The sequence below is a fragment of the Eptesicus fuscus genome, chromosome 17 (assembly GCF_027574615.1).
Source record: "Eptesicus fuscus isolate TK198812 chromosome 17, DD_ASM_mEF_20220401, whole genome shotgun sequence".
Classification (NCBI taxonomy): Eukaryota; Metazoa; Chordata; class Mammalia; order Chiroptera; family Vespertilionidae; genus Eptesicus; species Eptesicus fuscus.
In genome coordinates this window covers 38,753,571-38,780,419 of record NC_072489.1, presented here as the reverse complement: position 1 = coordinate 38,780,419, position 26,849 = coordinate 38,753,571, and the positions used below count along the sequence as shown (strand labels likewise).

Here is a 26,849-nt window from a genome sequence, read left to right as displayed (position 1 = left end):
TATTATACTTGCAACTTACCCAATCACTATCATAAATGATAACTGTATCTGCTGCAGTCAAATTAATGCCCAGGCCACCAGCTCGTGTACTCACTAAAAAGATAAACACCTCTGGATCTGTGTTAAAGTTGTGCATCTAAAAGCAAAAAAGGATGTGAACACAGGAGTTAAGAAACAAACTTCTGTCTGGAAAGAGGTTAGGATGCTGCATGTGCAGCAGCCATCTCACAGCCATGTGTTTACCAGGAAAGGAAGTGGGAGGTCAGTGGTGGGCTCTTCAAACTGGGTATGAGTTCTTCAGCATCCAAAGGGTGTTTGATGAGGGGTAAATACTGAAAACCCCAGAAGCCATAAAACGTGAAAAAGACCAATTTTCCGAAAAGACAAAATCGCTGAAGATGCACTTCTCACAACACATAAAAAATCATAGGCCTATTTCCCAGATTGTGGCAAAAAACGAGGGGCCCTAGGACGTGCTGTATCAATTTGAACTTCAGAGGGGCTTGAAACTGAACAGCCCAGGCCAGATACACCATGCTCCATGCCTACTTGACTGACCCTTAATAGAAACTCGGGAAGTCAAGGTTCAGGTGAGTTTCCCTGGTTTACTTAACATGTGTTATTACAAATTGTTGCTGGGATAATTAAGTGCTGCCTGTGTGACTCCACTAGAAATTCACATCTAGACTTTACCTATGTAACTTTTCTCTTTGCCAATTTTAATCAGTATCGTTTCACTCTAATAAACCATAACCATGAGAGACATCAATAAAAATATAAACACTTTAAGGGAGTGGGGTGGGGGGTGGCAATGGTAAGATATGTACACGTATAATACCTTAATTAAAAAAATTGGGGAAAAAAAATATAAACACTTTAAATAAAAACAGAGATTATTTTTTAATTAAGGGAGGTCAAATCAATCACTTGGATCTATAAAACAACTGTTAGGCCTGGCAGGGTGGCTCAGTTGGTTGCAGTATTGTCCTGTACACAAAAGGTTGCCAGTTCGATTGCTGATTGGGGTGTGTATGAGAGGCAACTGATCAATGTTTCTCTCTCTAAAATCAATAAACATATCCATGGGTAAGGCTTAAAAAGATGTTATGTTAATAAAACAGCTGATGGTGTTATCTTCATTTATTTTCTAAGCACCTACTTTGTTAAGACCTGAGATCTTAGATTTTTCTTTAACAAAGAAAATCTACACCACAAGGGAAGTTTAAGGGAGACCATTTACTATTAGAAAAGAATATTAGAAATTTTAAAAATATTAGAAGGAAAAATCTAGGCCACCCACCTGCAAAAAAAAAAGAAGTAGTGATAAAAACCAAAATTGGTTGGCTAGGAGATGGGGCAGGCAGGAAAAATGGATTACTCTGAGGGAGCATGAGGAAATTTTGAGCGGATAAGTAATGTTCTATATCTTGATAGTTTAGGTAACGCTCATAAATACATTAATCAAAATAACAAATATATAATTAATTATATTCCCTCAAAAGGGTATGTAAGTATCACACCCTAAAAGACAAAATATGCTGATATAACTAGAAAGGGACTATCATCTATTATTTATTTTTAAATACAGTAAGAGAGGATGGAACATTAAATGGACAGGGTAATAAGACTGATGCTGTATTATAGCTATGCGATTAAAAATAGTAAAGTTTTGCCCTAACTGGTTTGGCTCAGTGGATAGAGCGTCGGCCTGCGGACTGAAGGGTCTCAGGTTCAATTCCGGTCAAGGGCATGTACCTTGGTTGCGGGCACATCCCCAGTGGAGGGTGTGCAAGAGGCAGCTGATTGATGTTTCTCTCTCATCGATGTTTCTGTCTCTCTCCCTTCCTCTCTGTAAAAAAATCAATAAAATATATTTAAAAAATATAGTAAAGTTTCAACCGCAGGTTCTAGGTGGGTTTACAGATCGCTAAAAAAATTCTTTCAACTGCTATTCTTGAATTTCATAGTAAAATGTTAGAAGTGAAGGAAAGAGCCAAAATAGAGAAACAATGTTATCCTATAGTAGGTATAGCAGTGTTTAAGTAGGATATTAACAAAAGATACACTATATAATTCGCTAAAGACTAAAGGGTTTTTGCTCTTTTGGATCTATCAATATGTGGGTCTATTTTGAATATTACTTCAGAAATTCAGGTAAGAATTTTTTTTTAAAAAAAACTTTAGTATATATGACATTAAGAAAACTTACATTTCTCTCCCTCTCTGAGTAAGTCATGGATCCATCAAGTCTGCTAAAGTTGAAATTTCTAAAGTGGCAGTAATCGATCAAAATGTCCAACATTCTTGTCATTTGTGAAAAAAGCAGCACCTGAAATTTAAATATATTTTAGTAGCTATATTAATAAAAGAATAATTAAACAATAAAAAAATCCAACCAAAGTACCACCTTATGACCTCTGGTTTTTAGTTCCGGCAGCATTCGATCCAAAATTAAGAATTTCCCAGAATTTGTTATCAATTCTTCATCAACCTTAAAAGGGGGCAAAGAAAGAAAAAAAATAATTATCAAAAAAAAAAAGTAATTATCATGTACTAATAATTTGGCTTTGTCAAAATAAAAGCAATGTGGACAGTTCAATTTCAATGACAAAACCTTATAAAATTCAAAATATATACACAAATAACCAAGTCAAATTAAATTTTTAATCAGAAGATAATTCCTGCCAAAACCGGTTTGGCTCAGTGGATAGAGCGTCGGCCTGCGGACTCAAGGGTCCCGGGTTCGATTCCGGTCAGGGCATGTAACCTTGGTTGCGGGCACATCTCCAGTAGGGGGTGTGCAAGAGGCAGCTGATCGATGTTTCTAGCTCTCTATCCCTCTCTCTTCCTCTCTGTAAAAAATCAATAAAATATATTTAAAAAAAAGAAAAAAAAAAAGAAGATAATTCCTTCTCTAGGAAAGACGTGCTCTGAAACTTAAAACACATGATTTTACAAAAATAAAATTTAAGTAGATTTACTCCCTCTACCCTTTTCCCAAAGGCTTTGCATAAGAGAATAAGGTCAAACTTATTATATATGTTGAGATTTATTTATAACCGAGTATATTTTCAAGAAAATATGTATGAAAATCACTGGTATAACTCTCAGTAGAAATTAAAACACAGGAGCTTATATACACCTAGTATTGAAGATTAAGAAATTATTCACTTTCTGGTTAACATAAATTACCTCATTAGATTATCTTTTTTACTTGAATGAAAAATTGTAAAGCAGTAATTCTCAAATATGGGAAATTTTGCCTACCATTCCCAGGGTGTAATTGGCAGTGTCTGGAGGCATTTCAGGTTGTCACAACTGGGGGAGGGAAATACTGCTGGCATTTAGTGGCTAGAGGCTAGTGATACTGCTAAATGGCCTACAGTCCACAGGACAGCATCTCCTAAACAAATATACTGGCCCAAAATAGCATTTCCAAGGGTGAGACACTCTGCTGTAAACTACTATGAAACAAGAGTATTGAAGATTACTTAGAACTGATTTCCTAATATTATTAAGCTATTTTTCCATCAAAAGCTGCTTTTCTTGCTGCCCAAGAAAGCAATTTCATTTAATCTGAAAATCTACAACTTAATATCAACTTTTTGGTTTTCTCCTGTGGCTCTTTGTTGAGATGTAAATGAGCAGGCAGATTGGTTTTGACAGGCTGAATACCAATTAAGAGTATTACTGCAAAGGTTGACAACTAAAGGTGTCTCTAAAATAGACAGCAAGTGAAACAGAGGGGAAATCAGCTGAGTTACTAAACAATTGTATTTCTAATTTTTCCAATATGGAAAATGACACTTTGACCCAATATTTTAAAAGCACAGAAATCAAAATAGAGCATTATTAAATAGTATTTACCTTAAACTCCTGTGTGACTGGATCTATAGGGTACTCAATCAAATATGGATGGTTACAGCATTTACGAAGTAGCATCATTATATTCTGCAGCTTCAGATCAACTTCAGATTCTACAGGAATATTCACTTCCACAACAGCTCTATCAAAAATATATAATCCATGAATACAAGAAATATGAAAAAATATCAGTTTAAAGGGTACTTTATTTTTAAATTCACACCTTTCTTGGTCTAGCTCTGGCTGTAGCTGACTGATCAAGTTGTCCAATTCATTAGGGGAATCATCATCTATTTCGCTGTAATTTATTAATTTCCTAGTTCGCCGTTTTGGTCGTCCAGTGGAACTTAACTGAACTGTTTCTTTCTAAAAGAGAACAAATGAAAGGAATATCTATTTAAAAAGCTACACCCTTAAATTCTAAATACATACCTAAAAAGTCAGATCTTCCCTTTAATTATAATGCAAATGGGAGAACAGATCTATTGGTTGTAGTATTTTGAGAAAAAAATAGACACATAGTAAAAAACCTGGGTATTTAAGCAGAATTTAACCGTCTCCTAATTTTCACTTATAAGATAATCACATTCCACTTTATTTCTTAAAATATGGTAGGTGACTAAAGAAGCAATTAATGTAGGAGACATCACTTAAATTTTAGTAGGATCATAGCATTACTGGCCTTATGCCTTGCACTTCAGTTAGAAATTCACCCTTAAGTCCTGAAAACAGGTGATGAGCCCCAAGACTGGAAACCATGAAATTTTCTATGCCAGCTATCTAATACAGTGTATTTCAAATCCACACTACCTCACTGGATCCAAACATGTTTGCAATTGTACGGTTCACAATAGCTGTATAAAAGGTCTCTTGTTTCTTTGAAAGTGGTGCATAAACGACTACTTCTCGTTTAGGAGGAACTTCAAGAGCAACATCAGATTTTAGTCTTCTCAGTAAGAACGGTGTTAGAATCTAAAATTTAAACATGAATAAACACATGTGAATATTGTACATTCTTATATTTTAGGGAATACTCTCCCAAAAGGTCCCTTTCCCCCTTTCTCTTTTCTTTCTATATAAATATTATCAAGTCTCAAAAGGTGAGGCAAATGTCTCCTTGAGATTTTCCCATACCAGGTAACCACATGACAAATTTATAGTATTTACCCATAGCATTTCACAATTTGTTTTCTAATATATACTGAATATTTTAAAAAGCCAATATAGCCGAAACCGGTTTGGCTCAGTGGATAGAGCGTCGGCCTGCGGACTCAAAGGTCCCAGGTTCGATTCCGGTCAAGGGCATGTACCTTGGTTGCGGGCACATCCCCAGTACGGGGTGTGCAAGAGGCAGCTGATCGATGTATCTCTCTCATCGATGTTTCTAACTCTCTATCCCTCTCTCTTCCTCTCTGTAAAAAATCAATAAAATAAAAAAAATAAAAATAAAAATAAAAAAATAAAAAAGCCAATATAGGTTTTGGATTAGTAGAAAACCAATGAATCAACCAATCAACCCAGAGATGTGGACATGAAAACCTTCTATAAATTCTAAAACTTTAGGCTTAAAATTACTCTTTCATTAGATATGTGGTGACAACTGATTTCCACATTTTTAAAAACATAGAAGCAAAAGGTAATTATACCATTATTAAACTTCTTAGATTTTTAAAAGAAATTCACCAGAGGTAGACAGCTAAGAGATTTTACAAGAGAAAGAGAACATGACCAGTAGTGTGTGTGTGTTTAGGGGGGGGGAAAAAAGCACGTATAGATATCAGCCCAGAAATATACTTAAGGAAAATTAGCCAGATAAAAGGTAAAATTTCGTAGGATAAGTATGGTTTGTGATTATTTTTACTTTCCATTTCTATACTGTTTCAGATTTTTATCATAAATATGTATAAACTTTAAAGTAAAAAAATTTATAAGGATTTTGAATAAAATTGTCAAAACACAATTAAGCAGCTTTTCAGGCCCACATAAAAATAATTTGGATACCTTTCAAAGATTATATTTGCCTGAAGTAAATATAGTTGGATGGGTGGAGACTGTGGGAAACATTAATAATGGATCATGCAAAGAAGTAAATTATGCAAATATTACTGGCAAACATTGTATAAAAACCACTTAATTTTACTTTTTAAGTGACAAACATCAGTAACCATTAGGGGTCAAATGACTATACATGAAAAAAAAGCAAAATTTCAAAGAGCACTTGAGTTCTGCTGTAAAGCCATGTGATCTCTGGAGGTGGGGGAATATACATTAAATTTTGGGAGGATCCTCATTTTTCAAAATCTACTACAATGAGTTGAGAACAGTTGATCTCTAGGGTTCCTTTTTTAATTCTAAGTCTACAGTAAGCAAAATAAGAAAAAAGACAAAACCTGGTGCAGCATATGCAACACATTCTGTTCTCTTTCTTTAGCAATAATATCTTCAGCAGTTTCAGAAAGACTAGTGATATCAAACCAAGATTCAAAGCTGTAAGAGAAATGATTACAAGTTATCACATAAATCAGTTATATTAACATGATGTGTTTTGCATTTTTCATTTTATATTAACCTGACTCTTAAAAAGCAGATATTTTCTTAAAGTGGGCATATTTCTGATTTATACATTAACATAATCTTACAATAGTTAAACATCAAATAAACACTAAGGGATATATATTTTTTCCTTTTAAAAATGCAGACTGCCACATGCAGCACCTCATTTGGATGTGTCTGGAGTCTTGGAAGTTTGACCACCCTATGTTCTTCTACAAATGGACCTTGAGAGCTGTGTGGCAGGTCTAACAGGGGAGTGCAGCCACTGCCACATCTTGACTGAAAAACACCCCTACCAAGGATTGTTCTTCTTCAGCCTAGCGCACAGCTTCAGGAGGAATGCACATGGAGTGATGAAGTAACCTGCTAAATGAATCAACCTGGTGATCAAATAGGGTGACAGATGTTGCAGCCAGATCAGCCTCACATCCTTTTTAAACATTTTAATAAAGTGATAAAAGTGTAAACTATCTTTGAAATCTAAGGCAGTATAGATATACATTCAGATTTCTACCACCATGTTTTAACTCAGTAGCAATGTGTAGGACCTGAAAATGTCCTTAATAAATGTTCTGTACTAACAATCAGATAGCCTGGCCTTGGGCCAACATTTGGAAACCAGGTGAAAAATTAATTCTCTAAATGAAATATTTAGTTATTTCCCTATATTAAATTAACCTTCCTTCACTGATGCCAAAATAAATTTTGCCCTCCTAATTTTGATATTTCCATCTTAATTATTTTTAACTTGTTAAGATTATTTTTTTATCCATTCTGAGCATACTCATTTTTGGTTTTCATAATATAAGATTCAAACAGTTTATAGAATTAAAAAACCAGGTTGAAACTGGGAAATCTTGGTTTTACTTTTGGCTCTAGTGTTAAATAGTTATACACACACACACACACACACACACACACACACACACACATACACATACACATACATACACACTGAGTGGCCAGATTATTATGATCTCTGAATGCATAATAATCTGGCCACTCAGTGTATACATATATATATATATTAGAGGCCCCGTGCATGAATTTGTGCATGGGTGGGTCCAGCCAGCCTGGCCAGGGGGAGGGGATATGGGTGGTTGGCCGGCCTACCTGCTGGTCGAACTCCTGGTCGAGAGGACAATTTGCATATTAGCCTTTTATTATATAAGATATACACTGAGTGGCCAGATTATTAGGCGTTCAGAGATCATAATAATCTGGCCACTCAGTGTATATGTTTATATAAATAGCTCTGGTTTTTTTTGTTAATCCTCACTGGAGGATATTTTTCCAATTATTTTTTTTTTGAGAGTAGAAAGAGAGGAAAAGACAGAAACACCCATGTGAGAGAAACCCATCTATTGGTTGCCTCCTGCATGAGCCCAGACCAGGGAGGAGCCTGCAAATGAGGTATGTGCTCTTGACTGAAATCAAACCCAGGACCCTTCAATCTGCAGGCAGACGCTCTATCCAAGTCAACTGGCTAGAGCATATGTTCCACTCTTGACACAAATTTTGTGTGAACAAATAAATAAAATATTTTAAAGGGTTTTTTTTATATTTTACACCGATTAAAACTATTGAATTGAGAACAATTAAAATATTTGTTAACTTTGTGAAACATATTCAGATGGTTTTCCCTCATTTTACCCTCACAAAACAATTCAGGGGATAGAGGTTAAATATACCCTATCTCACAAGAAAACCTTGGCGTAAATTTACTAGTTAGTCCTAGTCAGTTTGGCTCAGTGGATAGACCATTGGTCTGCAGACTCAAGGGTGCCGAGTTCAATTCTGGTCAAGGGCACCTGCCAGGGTTGCAGGCTCTATCCCTAGTAGGGGGCATGTAGGAAGCAGCCAATTGATGATTCTCCCTCGTTATTGATGTTTCAATCTCTCTTTCTCTCCCTTCTTCTCTGAAATCAATAAAAATATATTTTTTTTAAAAAAGAGGGAAACATATAGGGAAAGGGAGAATTGGTGAGAGGTGATAAAAAGTCCAAACTTCCAGTTATAAGTGAACAGGACTGTAATTGATGACTACAATTAACATTCCTGTATGATATATAGGAAAATTGTTAAGAGAGCAGACCATAAGAGTTCTTATCACAAGGAGAGACATTTTTTCTTATTACTGCAGGTGATATATGTTAACTAAAGCTATTGTGGTAATCATTTCACAATATATAGAGTGGTGTATGTCCATTACTTTGCAATAAACCTGGGGAGAAAACATCACAAAAAAGACCCAGTAAAATATACAATATACACCACAAAGAATTTGCCAAAAAGCTATTATCTTAATTCAGCTATCTAGAAGAAAGGTATTAACTTTAAGAACACAGTATTTGAAAAGGTTAGGGAAACCTAGAAAGAGTTCAAATGACTGGCTTACCTACCTTTTCAAGTCATCAAATACATCCGGCAACAAAAAGTTTAGCAGTGACCAAAGTTCTGATAAATTGTTTTGCAAGGGAGTCCCAGTCAAAAGAAGTTTGTTATCCGCATTAAATCGTTTTAACTCCCTGATTAGACGGCACTTCATGTTCTTAATCCTGTGTCCTTCATCTACTATTAAGTATTTCCAATAGCAATGCTGAAAAAGAATTTAGGGAAAAAATTTTTTATGATACTGCACAATTTTTCCTAAAAACAATTCTGAAAATAAAACCTTTATTAGAGATGAATGTTAAATTTTAACAAACTGCATTTCTGTTTATTGAGATAATGCTTTCCTTTGATCTATTAAAAGGATAATTTTCCTGCCCTGACCGGTTTGGCTCAGTGGATAGAGCGTCGGCCTATGGATTCAAGGGTCCCAGGTTCGATTCCAGTCAAGGGCATGTACCTTGGTTGCGGGCACATCCCCAGTAGGGGATGTGCAGGAGGCAGCTGATCGATGTTTTTCTCTCATTGATGTTTCTAACTCTCTATCCCTCTCCCTTCCTCTCTGTAAAAAATCAATAAAATATATATTTTTAAAAAAGGATAATTTTCCTAAACTAATGCATACTTGTGTTCCTGAAATAGATCTCAGTTGGCTGGGAACTAAAAATTAAAGACTACCTGCTATTAAGTTTTTAAGATTTTTCCATTCACATTATATAGTGTCTGTAGTTTTCCATCCTAATGCATTGTCAAATTGTGATTAATGTTATACTAGATAACTAAAGAACTGAAAGCTTTTCTCTGAAAAATAGTATTAGAGTTTTCGTTTTTAAGATTGACACTCTATAAACTGCTGGTGGAAGTTTTTACATAGTGACTGGTTTACTTGCCCCTTTCTTCTGGAGCTAGGTTTCATTTGTATCTTTGTGGAAAGCCATCCATTTAGTTTTACTATGTTGTCATGAAAATTGTTTTAACTTCTCATATTTAATAGCTGTGTTTTCTCTTTTACCTTGACCAGGTCAACTTGAAGTTCATCTCTTTATTTTGTAAAATAAAGAAATATGCAATATTTCTTGGAAGTATAAAACCCAAACCAGCAAAGATATTCTTGGATAAAAGGATTGTCAAATTGGGGGAAGAGTGTGAAATGAGGCATCTTTAGTATTTTACTTTATACATTCATAGTAGAATGTATAAATTTTATTTAAAGATAAAAATTTTAAAATATTATTATGACTTTAATAAAAATAACTTGGGACTTCTTTTTCTGGTAATATGGCAAACCAGATAACAGGAAATGATGAGTTTGAAAAATAAATTAGTGAACTCAAATACTTAAGAAACCCTGCACCTCCAATGCCATCAACTCCTAAAACTATGACAAGATTATGTTTCAGTATGGGCTGAGGAGGAAGAGCAAATTAATTAGAAAGCTTTTCATGATGATTAGTCTACTTATTTATGCATTAATTAATTCTTATATGTGCCCTATCAGGATAGAACTTGTAACCTTGACTTATCAGGAAGATGCTCTAAACAACTGAGCACACCAGGCAAGGGCCATATAGCTGATTCTTATTTGATTAAATTTAAGAAAGTTCTATCTATTTAAAGCACATGTCCAAGACATATGTGTAATATATTTACAGATTAGGTCCATATCTGGTGGATTCTAACTCATTTAAAATGACGTTATGGCTACAAAGTGCCATAGGCTTTTTTTTTTTTTTTTTTGAGAGATTACAACCAACCTTCATCTGATCTTTCTGTGAAAATAAACAGCACCCTCAGCTTCTAAGGGGCTGTGCACAATACAATCTATTACTTCCATCAGAAAAAAATTTTTTAAATGCTACTGGATGATGAGTTATAAAAATGTGATTTATGGATTACAAAGAATCCAATGAAGTTTATTCACACCTGTAATGCATTTCGGTCTCTCATGGCTATTTCAAATGAAGTGATCACCACAGGATGAATCTGCAGTGTTCCTTTCCGTTGGTGAATCTTCCTTACCAATTTTCGACGTTCCTGCTGGGTCCCGTGGTATAACATAGTAGGTATCTAAAAGATTTTATATAAAATTTTGAAAATGTAACAACATTAATCATTTTTGAGAGAGGTACTTGTAATCTATCAATTCTAATAAATTATTGGACTACTATGGGAGAATTAAAAAGCCTTAAGAATCAATCCAATGTTAAGCCAACGCAAATTACAAAGATACTTCTAAAATATGTTTCTTATGAGTCAAAAATGTGACAACAAATATATATGGAAGGAAAACAACCATAATAAGAATAAACAGAATTAAAGAATAAAATTTATCTAGGTCTATTTCAGGTGAATCAAATTATCCAACACCCTGAAAATCATCCATAGATATTTTTTGGCAATAAGTCCAATAGTACTAGTACCTATTCATCTTTATGAACTTAAACTAGGTATGGATTGAAAGGCAAATAAAATATAGTATTTACTCAGAAATCAATATAATTATAGTAAGAGATCTGTAATTTCAGACAACAAAACAAACATTTGAAATGATATATACAAAAGGAAACATGTCTTACTTCTGGTGTAAATCTTTGGAATTCAGCTATCCAGTTAGGAAGTGTAGATAATGGGCCACAGACAAGAAAAGGTCCAGGTACTCCTCTCTCAATCATCAAAGCGATTGTAGCAATGCACTGAACTGTCTTTCCCAATCCCATTTCATCTGCTAAAATGCCATTAATTCCATTTTCCCAAAGCATCTGGACAAAATAATGTACACTGCATTTAAATTCTCATATAATCTCCTACTGAATTAGCAATTGTTTTTTTTACCCAAAGATAATTATGATAAGACTGACATATTAATACTATAAATTATAATACTTGTGGGAAGGATGATATCAAAGTCATAAATGTGTTGGTAGCCTTGAGTAAGATAATTTTCACTTAAAAATTTTTTTAAAAATTGATTTCAGAGAGGAAGGGAGAGGAAGAGAGATACAGAAACATTAATGATGAGAATAATTGATTGGCTGCCTCCTGCTTGTCCTCACTAGGATTGAGCCTGTGAACCTGGCATGTGCCCTGACTGGGAATCAAACTATAACCTCCTGGATGGATCATAGGTTGATGCTCAACCACTGAGGCACTCCCAAGAGGGCAGATAATTTTCACTTTTAAAGATTTTTTTTTTTTTTTGGAGAAACATCGATATGAAAGAAAGCACTGATCTCCTGCCTCCTGTACCCCCACTGGGGATGGCGCCCAAAACCCAGGCATATGCCCTGCCTTGACCGGGAATCAAACCAGCAAACTTTAGATGCACAGGACGACTCCCAACCAATAATTGAGCAACACAGGCCAGGGCAAGATAATTTTCACTTTTGAAAATTTACTGAGTAAATAAATCAGAAAACAAGTATTTACACACAAATGTTTTACATATAATAGTGAAACATGGAAGAAACAACTCAACTGATGTTATATTATATTAATTGGTTATTATATGGAAGTGAACTGCTATCTTGTATTAAGATTAAGAATTCATTACCCTGAGCCATTCCATGCCTTCTACTTGGTACCAACGCATCACACCGCCTGTAAAATGTTTTGGTTGCTGAAAGGGTACTGGCTGTCCATTATATTTCCGAACTGGGTCAAAGAAGAGTTTAGTATTCTGCCTAACCGTTTGCGACAATCTATCTTTAATTATACTATTTGAGTCTTTGTTTTTCTGAAGATCTTCTACACAGAGATTAGAAGAGGAGCTTTCATCCTATAAAGAAAAAAGGTTTAATTAGAAGTTTGATACACAATGCTGGTACCCTCTACTTAATAAAAAATGTTAACTATTAATTAAAATTTACCCAGTGCTATAAGCATTAGGTATGTAGAAATAAAACCTTATGTTGAATAAAACCCTAGAGATAGTTACTGTCTTTCCCCCAAATGCAAAGTCACTGGTGGGGGGAAGGAAGACACTTTTGAAACGACTTTTACGATTATACCTCCTTTCCAAAACTCTAAATACTACCCAATTTAACTATTTCCTTCACCCACATAATATAATTGATGTCTATAAAAGAAGAAAAAATAATTTCCTTTCAAGGAACACAGAAACATTTACTTCAAAATAAGTAATTACTTTCATTGCAAGAAAAGGGCAAAGTAAGTCAAGTTTTAAAATTCACTATATCACACTCAAGAATGTAAATGTATCTGTTTGTGACACTCATTACCAGCTATAACCAATGATGCATTTTATTGGTTTGTGACCTCCACAACTCTATTTTAAGAATGTGAAAATGAGGATTAAGTCAATTCATAGGAAAAGTCTTATAAACGATGCCACAACTGGATATGCAACGGGAAAAGCAAATGGACACTTTTCTGAAAGGCTAAGCAATAGGATAAATGGTGAGAAAAAGGTATACTGATGATTAAAATAATAATAATCAGAGAATCAAATATAACTCCTAAATTTAATACAATTTTAAATTTCTTACCTCATTCTTTTTATTTTTTTTAGCCACAGACAAAATTTCCTAGAAAATAGAGAAAACAAAATAACAATGTATATGGTTCATTCATATATTTAACCAACATTTACTGTTCTGATTTTATGCCAGGAAATGGGGATAAGGCTCTCATGGTAATTAAAATAGGACTGAAATTGAAAGACCTCAGGCAAAATTAAGCCTATAGTGCCTTATAAAATTGTTAATTAGGTAGCAACACATAAATTGGGATATTTACTCCTGAATTTTCCATTTTTTAAAGTCTGAATAGATGAGGTCCAAATTCACACATGCCAACAATCCTCTAGTATAGAAGCTGACAAACTATACTCTGTGCACCAACTCCAGCTGGCAACCTGTTTTTATAAATAAAGTTTAACTAGAACAAAGGCAGGCTCATTTGTTTACAGTGTATCTATGCCTGCTTTTGGGCTACAATAGCCAAATTCAGGGTTGAGTAGTTACCCATCAATTTGTGGCTACTCCTGTTACTTAAGAATTGATTCCCAAAAGTAATTATAATCTCAACTCCAACACACTTTAGGCCTCTGTGCATAGACATCTGAATTTGCAATCCTGCGCAAGTGGCAAAGACAAAATGAAAATACAGAATAAGAGAGTTCTGCTTTTGAAGTTCCTACTAGATGCTAAGGGTGTGGAGACAATCAATACCTAGTGTCACCTGGTGACTTAGGCAAAGATGACCATTATCTTTCTTTAGTGACTGACTTCAGATATACTACAAACATCTGATGAATTAAATTTACAACGGTGTGATTGGCTAAAGGTCAATAAACCTCAGCAATAGCGTTTTTCAACTGCAGGTTGAGTGTGTTCCATAATCAACTAAATGGGTACTGACTATTATTTTTTAAATGGGGGCGGGGTAAGGAGGAATATCTGTAAAGACAAGAATTATGTGAAATTTTAAATTTTACACTTTATGAACATGTAAAGAACTTGAATTTTTAAATTTCAGGTAAAAGAAAAAGTTTGTAGGTAATAAAGTTAGAATTTTTTAATATAAGAATGTGATGCATTAAAATATGCTTAAGGAACATTTGTTTGTCATAACTGAAGATGCTCTTTTATTAGTTCCTATTATGAGGTCACAAGTGAGAAGGTAAAAAAAGGATCTGGTTTTAGAAATGAGTATGTGATCTTAGTTCCCTAATGGTCTTCAAGAAGGAACAAGAGCAAAATTCTTAAGGTTTTGAGATTTCAATATATTATAATAACTTATGACTAGGCCAAGCTCATGCTCCTTAACAAACAGGAAGATGATGCCATCCTTCTTCCCCCAAACACTTAACGTGCTCAAAAGCCAAGTAGATAACCGCAATCCATTCAGCTTTAATGTAGTTTAAAATCCACAAAAAGTTTTTACTGAACATTGAATCTAAAGTGCCCTTCCCCCTATTTTTACCTCTTTTGACATGACCTCTGAAATATTGTATGATTCATCTTCTCTTCCTCTTTTCTTTCTCAAAACTATAAAAAAAATTCACTTTATTTTTGATAGGAATTGATGCAAAAATATAAACACATATTCTCAAGACTAGAATGAGGAAATTTACCTGGATTCTCTTCACTTGCACCAATGGAACTTTTACCCTACAGAACAAGGATTTAGAACATTATTTTTCTAAGGACTGCTACGGTATTATATATTAAAATGAAATGATTAAGTAAATGTTCCTTGCAGTTGAACCACATCCACAACTCTTTACTTCAACTCATAACCTTTTTCTATACTTTCCTACTATAACTTATTTGTAACCAGAACGCTCTACTTTCCTCATTTTTTTATTTTACAAGAAAAAATTCAAAATTACACATAAAAGACATGTACATCTATGCTTATGCTGAAGATATTCAACTGGTATTGTATAAAAGTAGTACTCATTTTCAGTGAAATGAAAAGTTAAATACAATGAAAAGTAGAAATAAAAGGATGCTGACTAAAAAAATAATACTAAGAGAAGACAAGGGAGAGGAAGAGATGTTCAAACAGTTTGAAACAGAGCTGGAAAAAAATTAAGAACAGGTAAACATGTATGAGAAATGAAAATGACCAATACGCTCAATTAAATAATGATAGAAAAAGAGGATTAAAAATGAAAATACCAAAAGGGACTGGTAAGATGGAGTAGACAAAATTTAATGACTTGCAACTTTAGAACAAAGCGGAGATGGGGGAACGGAGACACACACAAAACCCGTAATAAAAATTAGCTAGAAAAAAGTAAAGGATGAATTAAATCAACAGGCTGAAGGGTAGGGATTAAATGGTTAAATTAGTAAAATTATCTTAGAAGTGCTTGTTCTTTAAAAAACCAAAATAAGTCCCTGAAATTATATCCGTTTTTGAAAACCACTTTAGTTGCAACATTGTGAACTATGTACATTAACATCACCATTAACCACACTAAGAATGAAATAGCTGAACTTAAAAATACCCTACCTATTCTCCTATTGGCATTTTGATATTTCCTAATAAAAGCAGTTTGGTATAGGAACTAAGTGTTGGGCCTGAAACTAATCCTGGTATTATTATTTATCAGGTTTGTGATCTTGAGCAAGTTACAGTGAATTCTCATTCACTAGTTAGGTTCTATAAATTCACTGCAAATAATAAATTGGTGAACACTAAGCCACTGCCTCTAGGAGAAATACACGTTTAGGTTCCTGCATTTTCTGGTCACATTTTTATCTATTGATGAAATATATAACCTTGTTTTTAGGTGTGTTACTATTTTATCTTAACATATATGTTGAATAACATTGAACTCGGGGCTGAAAGCACTGTACCTATTGAAGGAAGCTTTATTAACCTAGGAATTTTCTCCATTATGCACAACACAACCTTCTCGCATTAGAAACACCAGAAAGCACTTTGGCACAACGTGGCTATAGGCCATTTTAAACAGCAAAATCAACAAAAATCACAGCATTAAATAGAACACAAAAAGAACACCTGTATATAGCGTGATGGCTTAAATAAGGCAGATCACCACTTTGTTTGACCTTAGCAGGAAACGTGTGTTGGGAGATTCAAATTTTTGGCCGTTCTGCACATGCACATGTTTATGAATGTCCATAAAAAACACGAGTGTTGCCATGACTGGTTTGGCTCAGTGGATGGAGCGTCGGCCTGCGGACTGAAAGGTCCCGGGTTCGATTCCGGTCAAGGGCATGTACCTTGGTTGCGGGCACATCCCCAGTAGGGAGTGTGCAGGAGGCAGCTGATCGATGTTTCTGACTCTCTATCCCTCTCCCTTCCTCTCTGTAAAAAATCAATAAAATATAAAAAAAAACAAAAAAAAAAAAAACACGAGTGTTGATTTTGGGGTTACAAATAAACTTTAGTCAGTATGCTAATTTTCAAATACATAATCTGAAAATGAGGATGGACTATAGTTAATCTCCTTGCATCAGCTTCTTTAAATGTAAAACAGAGCCCGGCTAGTGTTGTTCAGTTGGTTGAGCCAAGGTCCCATGCACCAAAAGGTTGCAGGTTAGATTCCTGGTCAGGGCACATGCCCTGGTTGTAGGCTCAATTCCCTGTAGGGGCCATGCAGAAGGCAGTGATTAATGTGTCTCTCAAATAAGTAAAACAAGGATGATAACAGTATCTCTACCTAAAAGCTGTTTTGAGGATTACTAACACATAAGAAGTACTCAATAAATGTCACCCTCCTTATTCCTCTTTTCATTAGCACAGCTGTTCTTTATACATTTCCCATCATTATGCCATTAAACAGCCTCACGTTGAAACATAATCTTCAAAAAAATCATATCTAAAATTCAGGCTAGCTGGATGGATGTGGCTGAGCATCTACTTAGGAACCAAGAGGTCAAGGTTTGATTCCCTGTCAGGGCACATGCCCGGGTTGTGGGCTCCATCCCCAGTAGGGGGTGTGCAGGAGGCAGCCAATCAATGATTCTCTCTCATCATTGATGTTTCTATCTCTCTCTCCCTCTTCCTTCCTCTCTGAAATCAATAAAAATATATATAAAAAATAAAAAAATAAAATTCAGGCTACCCTTAAATGAGTATTCTATCATCTGAAATATTATAAGACTATCTTCTCCAATCTGGTCCACTGTCACAGCTATACACAAGCTACAAATTTTGATTATGTCCTGTTATGGCTGTAAGTTGACATGATGAGGTTGAAGACATGAAGAAGAAAGTAATCATTACTGGCTCCAAAAGTACTGGCCACTTATAAAATGCTTTGCAGTATAAACATTTGTAGATTTTTCCCAAATAAGAAAGTAAAATTTTGCATATATGAAATATAGTCCACAGAATAAGAAACTGAAGAGGTAATACTTTTTAGAGCTCTCCTTCCACATATAAAACACTGAAACAGTTTTACAAGTTCCTATAAAGTTTATAACAAAGACAAGTTATCAAAGTAAATATATGATCAATAAAGTTGAAAGAAGACAAAAGAATTTCTTCAATATTTAAGGTAACATATACAATATATTCTAGATTACTATATATTACCGTAGTAACTTTGGAAGATTCCTTTTTCCTCTCTAATTTCTCTTTCTTCTTCAGTTCCTGTAAAATAATTTTTCTTAGTGTCACAAACAGAAATGCAAAGTAAAAAAAAAAAGTCTCAACATGTTATTAAAGATGTAAAAAATTTTTTAAAAAAGGAAGAACTTGCACTTCAAGATTTCATGGAACAGGGAAAAGATTTGTCCTCCTGCCTTAAACAACTAAAATCCAGATAAAATCTATAATAATAAAAGTATAATATGCTAATTAGACCAGACAAAGCTGGGGCTGGGAGGGAAGCCAGAGTCCGGGGTGCCAGAGGGAAGCTGGTGCCAGTAGCCAGGGGAAGGAAGGCCTACTCTTGCACGACAGGCCTCTAGTTAGTATACTAATATTAAACAATGGTTTTCAAACAACATACAGCAAAGGACAGTGGACACTGACCAACAGGAAACAAATGAAGTGTGTTTTCTGATGGCAGTTTACTGCCTGAGGGCCATTTCCAAGAGCAAATAATGGAGAACCCAAACACAGCTCAGCAGTCCGAGTTGAGGAGACAGAGTGCTAGCACTCCCAGGGTAAAGTACAGAGAGAAGAGCTACACACAGAGAAAGCTCTGAAGATAGCAGTCAAGTCTCTGCTGGGCACTGATTAGTAAGAGTGTAAAGCACACCAAGGCCAGGAAAAGCCACTAGAAAGAAGCAGCTGCAACAATCCCTGCACTCGCTAGTGATTAGGAATAGTTTATATTCCTGTCAACCAAGTAAAAAGGCCTCAAGGTTTTTTTTCTGTTTCATTTTACCATACAAAGGTTTAAAAGGGGGCTTCAGGCAAGGAAAAGAAAGAAAAAAACCCTTAGCAAATGTAGTAATAAGAAAAATAGAACCAGGTAAAGCGGATCAGGAGTGTGAGGGTAGATGTGTCAGGTGATAACCTTAAAGAACTGTATGGGGAAGGATGTCCTGAAGAAAAAAATTCTTTACCCAGTAAAAATATCTTTCAAAAGTGAAATCAAATTGAAGACTTTTCCAGACATACAAAAGCTGAAAGACCATATCAACAATAGAAATTGCAAATTAATCTAAATACAGAAAGCAGATCAATGCCTCTCTGGTGATGAAGAAGTGAGGAAGATAGAAAATGAGGTATGCAAGAGCATTAAAAAGGGGCAGGAATTCAGCCATGAAAAAGTATAAAACCTTGCCATTTGTGACAACCATAGATGGACCTTGAGGGCATTATGCTAAGTGAAACAAGTCAGACAGAGAAAGAGAAATACCATATGATCTCACTTATGTGTGGAATCTTAAAAAACAAAAAACAGATACAAAGAACAGATTGGTAGTTGAGGGGGAGGAAGAAATGGGTGAATAAGGTCAAAAGGTATAAATTTCTAGTTATGTCATGAAGATGTACTGTACAGCATGAAGACTACACTTAATACTGTACTGCATATGTGGAAGTTACTAGAAGAGTAAATCTCAAAAGTTCTCATAAGAAAGAAAATTCTGGCCCTGGCCAGCATGGCTCAGTTGGAGCACTGTCCCATACACTAAAAGAACGCAGGTTCGATTCCTGGTCAGTGCACATACCCAGGTTGTGGGTTGATCCCCAGTTGGGTGTGTATGGAAGGCAACTGGTCAATGAACATATCCTCAAATGAGGATTAAATGAAAAGGAAGAACATTTTGTTAACTATGTATGGTGACAGATATTTAAACTTATTGTGATGTTCATTTTGCAATATATAAATATTTTATCATTATGCTGTACACCGGAAACTAATATATGTCAATTATACCTCAAAGGGGGACAGGCAGGAATAATTTTTTAGAGTTGATGATTATGTTAATTATCTTAATTGTGGCTTCATAGGTTTACACATACATAAGTCAAAACTTAGAAAATTATTCATTTTAAGAATGTGCAATTTTGTCCATGTCAGTTATATCTCAATAAAGCAATTTAAAAAAAAGACAGCAACATGAAATTCACAATTTCCAACATCAAAAAAAAAATCACTAGACAGGACAAGTCAGTCAACAGATATATAGAGAATAAATGGTGGTATATTCATATAATAGAATGTTTCTCAGGAATGAAAAGAATGACCTACTGAGTAAACACAACATAAGTGAATCTCAAAAATATGCTGAGCTAAAGAAGCAAGACACAAAGAGTATTTACCATACGACTCCATTTATATAAAATTCTAGAAGAAAGAATACTAATACATAGTGACAGAAAACAGTCAGTGGTGGCTGTCACTGAGGCACAGGGATTACTAAACAAGAGAACTTTTGGAAATGACAGAAATGTTTTTTCATCTTGATTGTGCTGACAGTTACACAAAACTATACTTTGGTCAAAAGTCATCATCAATCACATATACATACCTCTAATTGTTGTTGTTCCATTTTAGTCAGTAAAAATTTAGAGTAGATATTGCTTTTTTCAAGCAAATGTTGAAGTCTACGGTACCGAATGTCCACGGACTCTCTATCCCAAGACTTGTGAGCCTATCCAAAGAAAAAGCTTCCATAATTATTAGATTTTTTTTGGTCATACTTTGACTTTTTGCATAAGGTGTAACCACACTGGCTAAACAAATGCTCTTTAGAATATACTTCATGTAATTAATGAAAATGTTAAAATAATATTAAATAATTTACTAAAAAGATTTTATTTCCAAACCAAAAACTAGAACAAATAGCTGAAAAAATATGATTCTTGGGTTCAACAGGCAATCTGGTAATATGAAAGTATGGATACCAAAACATTGAAATTTCAGACACTGGATGTGCAGTTACTGCCATTTACTAAGTTAAGGGTCCTTTTAAAAATATTTGCAATTAAAGTTAGAGAGTATTTAATTCAAGTTGGAATTTAGTTTTTAAACAATCAAATGAAAAAAATTTATATACCAGTTTTATTTGAAAAAACATTAATTACAAAATAATGTCATTGGTGAGGGAATAGAGCATCTTTCAGAATCATAAAACTGTGTTGTTAAAATATTGGAACGTGTTAAATCTATTGATTTCTTACAAGCCTTTTCTCTCTCCTCTTGCAGCATTGTGTTCCTGAGTTTTCCCCTTATCTTTTAGTTTTCTTTTACTTTATCTTTCACCTCTGTACAACTTGATTTCAAAGTTCTGCTTTATTGGTTTTTAAATTACTACATATTACTTTTTTTAAAAAAATATATTTTATTGATTTTTCACAGAGAGGAAGAGAGAGGGATAGAGAGCTAGAAACATCGATGATAGAGAAACATCGATGAGCTGCCTCTTGCACAACCCCCACTGGGGATGTGCCTGCAACCAAGGTACATGCCCTTGACCGGAATCGAACCTGGGACCTTTCAGTCCACAGGCCGACGCTCTATCCACTGAGCCAAACCGGTTTCGGCACTACATATTACTTTTGCACACCATTTGTTGAGTGATTTCTAAGCATCTACAATAGTGGATTCACAATGATAAAGGTTTAATATTGAAAAAGAATAGCACAGGACACAAGATAGAAAACATAATGGCAACAAATAGTATAGTTCAGTGGCCCACACACTTTTTCTGTGAAAGGCCAAAGCATAAATATTTGAGTATCACATGGTTTTTACTGCAAATACTCAATTATGCCTTTTTGCATAAGAGCAGTCAGGTATAATATGTTAATAGTGAACATAAATGTGTTTCAATAAAACTATTTAGTAAAAAAAAAACACAAAAAAAACTATTTAGTCAACAGGAACAGGTCAAATTCAATTCATAATTTGCCAACCAAGTATAAACTGAATTCAAAGTAAAAGTATTAGGTGGGCTGAAGTGAAACAATTGAAAGTTGACTTCACCCACTGAAACCAAATACTATATGCAAATCCTACCAACCATCAATTCCACTCCCAAGACAGTGTGTGTGAGATGGACATAGGTAGCATAATTTACTTTAATCAGGCACCATTTGAACATTGGCTTTTGTATTTCCTAGATCTCTCTAGAGTTTCTTTCAAAATAAATTTAATTTCTATTACAAAACCAATGACAATAAGACACCTACGGACAAAAATAACTAAAGTAACACATTACAGAAAAAATACTTAAAAATATATATATATTTCTTTATTGAATTCAGAGAGGAAGGGAGAGGGAGGGAGGAAGAGAGAGAGAAACATCAATGATGAGAATCATTGATCGGCTGCCTCCAGCACGTCCCCTACTGGGGATTGAGCCCTCAACCCAGGCATGTGCCCTTGGCTGGAATCGAACCTGGGACCCTTCAGTCCACAGGCCAACGCTCTATCCACTGAGCCAAACCAGCTAAGGCTACAGAAAAAATATTTTAAAATCACCCATCTTATCCATGCAGTTAATCTGTTAATATCTTATCAAACTTGATTTTCAGTTCTTTTAGATTTTTCAGCTTTTCTTTTACTACTACCAATATACTACTGTGATTACCATAGGCAGTCAATGAATGAGGTTGGCCTTACAAATGGGGAGATGAAATTACTTAGGACTTTATAAAAATGAATTCTTAAATTTTTAACTTTATATATTTAAAATTTTAGTGAAAATTATTCTGGGCTTAATTTACATATATTTTCTAGCTTAAATCCTGTTCACAATAAATTAGCAGCCATTTTTTTAAATTAAAGCTTTAAGATGCCATCATGAACAATTTACAATTAATGTAATTAGACTACTATCCCAATGGTTAACCTTTAAACCCAGTCTTAAGCATTTCAAAATAATTTTGCAGCAAATCTTATCTATCATTACTTTTTCTTGACTTAACTTTATTATGTTATAGTAAGGTAAATTATAGCTTCATCTGTGGAAAGCTCGGAATGCCAGGCAGCAGAGTGAAAGTGTATGCTAACAAGAGACCAAAGGCATAAATAAATTCCCTTTGTCTACCCCACGATCTCTCCCAACACAACCCCAGATTTTGGGGGTGGGAAGAGTTAAGATTTTAGTCTACACAATATAAACTATTTTCCTTTTACCTCTCCCAAGATCTCACCTTTCCCCTCCCCCACTTCAGACACATTAACGCTACTCTTAAGTATTCTAGACTAACAATGGCTTCTTTCTAAAGGAAATGCAGGTGAAAAATAAAAAGAAAATAAGTGTAGCACGTGAATGTCAAAGTCATTGTCCAGGCTCTTTACAAACGTTAAAATCTCCTAAAGCAAAGTAAATGCTTCTCATTAAGACTTAAGCTGGCTCTTCCTCTCTTAAGTAAATACTTCTAAATATATGCCCATAAATACTGTATTTTCTGAAAAGGAATCTTTACTCTTCTATAGTGAGGTTTTTTGGCCTCCAAAGACTTGTAGGTAGAGACTCATTCTTAGAACTTTCTTCAAAATCACATAGGAAATAATTTATAAATGTCAAGTGCAAAAATTAACCAAATTATTTCAATACTTACATAAAAAGACAAAGTAATGACAATGGAGCACAATACAAGGTTGTTTTTTTTTTTTTTAACAAATTATACCCTTAGAAGGATTAAAAAGAACTATATGCTTTATTCATGGAAGGACTAAAAGTGGATTAAAAATTGCTGTTAACTGCATAACTGCTTTAAAAAAAGAGCTAGCTGTACTAATCTCTCAACAATAACAATTCTAAAAAAAATTTTTAAAAAAAGTTTAGCACTAATTAAAAATGTTTGTCTAAAAGTTTAAAAATATCACTGGAAGCAGAAGTCATTTGATTGCTAGTTTCATCAGCTAATACTCATGGTACTAAAATTTTTACAGCTTGTTTTCCAATGTAAAAATGTTTCTTCCTCTTACTATGCATTCTGGGAATGTATTCGCATTGTACCTCATATCTTTTTTGAAATGATAGTTCCTTACTCAACAATCTTCATGGGTTATAAAACTGAAGATACATACTACACAAAAATGAAGGATTTATCACTCTTAAAACATCTGAAGTTGATACTATCTATTTTGGACACTTGTCTCAGGATTCCTCCTTTAAAATGTACCTGGTAAGTATATTTATTTTATTTACATACTCTATTATGTGTTATGTGATAAATTACAAAATATTCACCATACTTAGGAATTCAATAAAATTTACTGTTTGCTACATGCAGAGTCTACAGAAACGAAAGTTATGTGCTGTCAATAAACAAAGTGAGAAAGAGTCAAATAAATAATTTAAAAAATACTATGGAAATTCAGAGAATGAGGAAAAGTGGTTCAAGATCAGCCTCCCACCCTAACCGGTTTGGCTCAGTGGATAGAGTGTCCACCTGCGGACTGAAGGGTCCCAGGTTCGATTCCGGTCAAGGGCATGTACACCTTGGTTGTGGGCACATCCCCAGTAGGGGGTGTGCAGGAGGCAGCTGATCGATGTTTCTCTTTCATCGATGTTTCTAACTCTCTATCTCTCTCCCTTCCTCTCTGTAAAAAAAAAAAAAAAAAAAAATCAATAAAATATATTTAAAAATAAAATAAAAAGGTCAACCTCCCAATTCTATTAGAATTTGTTAACATATTACCTTAACCGATTATTGTCAACTATGGATACTCAGTAATGGCAGAACCTGTGTTACTGGCATGCAAGTACAGTACGGTGGTTAAAAAGTGTGACTTCTGGAACCTCGCCGCCTGCATGACAACCTTGGCTCTGCCATTTACTAGCAGCGGGGACCCAGGCAACCTGTAAGTGCCGCAGTTTCCTCATCCCTAAAATGAGGAGAGAACAGAACCTACTTCACAGAATATATGCCTTTGGAGAGCATTATTTCCCAATACACGTGGTTTTGTAATTACATGGAGTTGGTTCAATACTAATGTATGTATTTGCCTAGAGGGCTATAGAGTTAAGGACGAGAACGCTGGAGTCACACACAGTTCACATGGGAGTTCTTAGTGTGTGACCCCCAACCACTTGTTTTGTCTTATGTAAATGGAGATACCAAAAGTACCTGTATCATAACAGTGGGAGGGCTAAATGAATTATTATGAGAAAATCACTTGGTAGGTAAGAGCTGGTGGCTAGATCTTCTTTTTCTTGCTTATGCAATAATTAAATAGCAGGGTGGGACTTCCTTATCGGAGTGAAATGTATTTCGGAACTGAATTTTCAAGAGGTTAAAAACTTCTTTTACTCGCCTACAACACAGATACCCTGTACGTGAAAACCACAAGTAGAATAACCTACGGAAAAAGCACACCACACTTTCACCTACAGAATCTTAAGTGGTAGCCCCAAATACCAAAAAGCAAGGGGGTCACTTAGGTGGAAAACGGCACTAAAAAAGCACTCACCATCAGCCCGGGGAACATTACAATGGCTAACCAGGCGATGTGAAACGCTCTCTCACAATTGAGAGGAGGCCACGTTGGAGGCCAACACCACCCCTCCTAGCAGCCGCATTCAAAGCACGTGCCAAGGTTTCTGACCGATAAGCATCGTAAACAGCCGGGAGAACACGCGAGACCCGTTCCACAGCTGACGCAGCCCGGCTGGCCAGGCGGCCCCGGACCACACCTGCGGAAGACGCACCAGGCCCCCGCCGGCTGCGGGTCCCGGCCGGTAAGTTACCTTTTCCAGCATCTGCCGCTCCCTCTCCAGCCCCGCAGCCTCCAGCTGCTCTTCCTCCTCCAGCATGGCCGGGGTGATGACCGCGGGCTCCGGCGGGGCAGCCCCGCCAGGGGCGCGGCACCCTAAGAGGGGAGAAGGCTTCCAAGTTGCGGTTTTGAAAAGACGACCAATTACTCAACTTCCACATAAAAACCGTTCTCTCCTTCCCAGACACGTTCGAGGGAAACGCTGGTGACCCGCGGGGACGCCAGCATCAGCTCGGAAGAGACACCCTCCGTCTTCACGGTGTCAACAAGTTGCCTGAACCCCCGTTTACAAATCGGGGCGCTGGGGAAAATGCGGCTCTCGCGTGTAAAAATCTCCTGTTATCGTGCAAAGACGCGCAATTCCGAGCACCCTCCACTCACCCCGCGCAGCTTCTAACTAACCCCTCTTTTCCTCCTCAGTCTCTGCCCGGGGTCAGCTCTTCCCCCAAAGCCGGGCTGCAGCTTCCGTGCTGCGGCCCCCTCTGCCCGGGACGCCGCCGCCCGTGCCCAGAGGAAGGTTCTCCTCACTCACCGTCGCTGCTCGCGGGCTGCTGCGCCGGCATGGCTGGACACTCTCCGCGGCCAAGTCCCCTCCCCGAAGAACCTGCAACGCCGCGCGCCGTCCCCTCAGCCGCGGCCGGTCGCGGTCCTCTCCACAAATCCCGGCCAAAGAAAAACGCGCGCTTCTCTTTCGCGGGAAAACACCGTCATCTCGCGATACTTCGCGCTCCTCGTCCCGCCCCCGCCCCCAGCGGCGCGAGATTTGGCGCAGAAAATGCACCTGGGTGCTCGTTAGCGTTTCCTGGGACCGGTGTCCCCGGGCAGCTGGGTCCCGCTGCAGAAGTCGGCGTTTAGCTGGCTCTGTGGTACCGGGCGAGCCCGCCCACCACCGAGAGCCCAGTTTCCTCACGCACCGGACGGTACTTGGGTAGCGCTCTTAGCCGTTTGCCAGGCGCCTTCCCACACTGGCTGATGTGATTAAACCCCGCCGGCCGGAGAGCCTTACGTCCCGAAGAGGAGTACCCAGGTGAGGATGTCCAACAGATATTGCCAAGCTCGCCCGCCGTCCGCAGTTCACATTTAGAGTTACAATTCCCCCAAATAACCAAGAAAAGGGCTCTTTTGTGAGTGGAATGGGAGAGAAAAAAACAGTAAATTAAGATGATGGTGGAATTCAAGAAAGTTGTTTCAGGATGAGGGAGACCTGGATGCAGTGATAAATCGAGCGTTGTGGCCAGGAATAAAGATTCAGTAATTCAGTACACCAATAATTAGCGTGGGCGCCTATAGGAAAGCGCAGGGCTCGTCTGTTTTTTTTTTTTTTTTTTTTGCTTGTTTTTTTCAGCCTTCAAGCACCTCCCCCTCCTTGTAGTCTGCAGTCCCTTTCAACAAGTTCCTGTTTCCCTCCCCC

At 36.3% G+C, this 26,849-nt stretch overlaps 1 protein-coding gene across 5 annotated transcripts in view; it reads right to left on the bottom strand.

The window, feature by feature from the left end:
* HELLS (helicase, lymphoid specific) overlaps positions 1 to 26,122 on the bottom strand; it is a 31,743-nt gene extending 5,621 nt beyond the window's left edge. For 2 of the 5 annotated variants that reach the window (XM_008144089.3, XM_054729231.1), the window contains exons 1-18: positions 25,971 to 26,122; positions 25,413 to 25,534; positions 20,238 to 20,360; positions 17,845 to 17,901; positions 14,903 to 14,939; positions 14,752 to 14,816; positions 13,314 to 13,352; positions 12,359 to 12,583; positions 11,385 to 11,567; positions 10,732 to 10,875; positions 8,820 to 9,016; positions 6,255 to 6,351; positions 4,675 to 4,836; positions 4,088 to 4,230; positions 3,868 to 4,006; positions 2,408 to 2,491; positions 2,210 to 2,329; positions 20 to 136 (exon numbers count right to left, since the gene is read on the bottom strand). In XM_008144089.3, the coding sequence (XP_008142311.3) occupies positions 20 to 136; positions 2,210 to 2,329; positions 2,408 to 2,491; positions 3,868 to 4,006; positions 4,088 to 4,230; positions 4,675 to 4,836; positions 6,255 to 6,351; positions 8,820 to 9,016; positions 10,732 to 10,875; positions 11,385 to 11,567; positions 12,359 to 12,583; positions 13,314 to 13,352; positions 14,752 to 14,816; positions 14,903 to 14,939; positions 17,845 to 17,901; positions 20,238 to 20,360; positions 25,413 to 25,534; positions 25,971 to 26,001 (2,085 nt within the window). In that variant the 5' untranslated portion in view covers positions 26,002 to 26,122. The remainder of the gene's footprint in view (positions 1 to 19; positions 137 to 2,209; positions 2,330 to 2,407; positions 2,492 to 3,867; positions 4,007 to 4,087; positions 4,231 to 4,674; positions 4,837 to 6,254; positions 6,352 to 8,819; positions 9,017 to 10,731; positions 10,876 to 11,384; positions 11,568 to 12,358; positions 12,584 to 13,313; positions 13,353 to 14,751; positions 14,817 to 14,902; positions 14,940 to 17,844; positions 17,902 to 20,237; positions 20,361 to 25,412; positions 25,535 to 25,970) is intronic. The other 3 variants (XM_054729229.1, XM_054729230.1, XM_054729232.1) reach the window with 3 other exon arrangements.
* Positions 26,123 to 26,849: the final 727 nt, after the last annotated feature.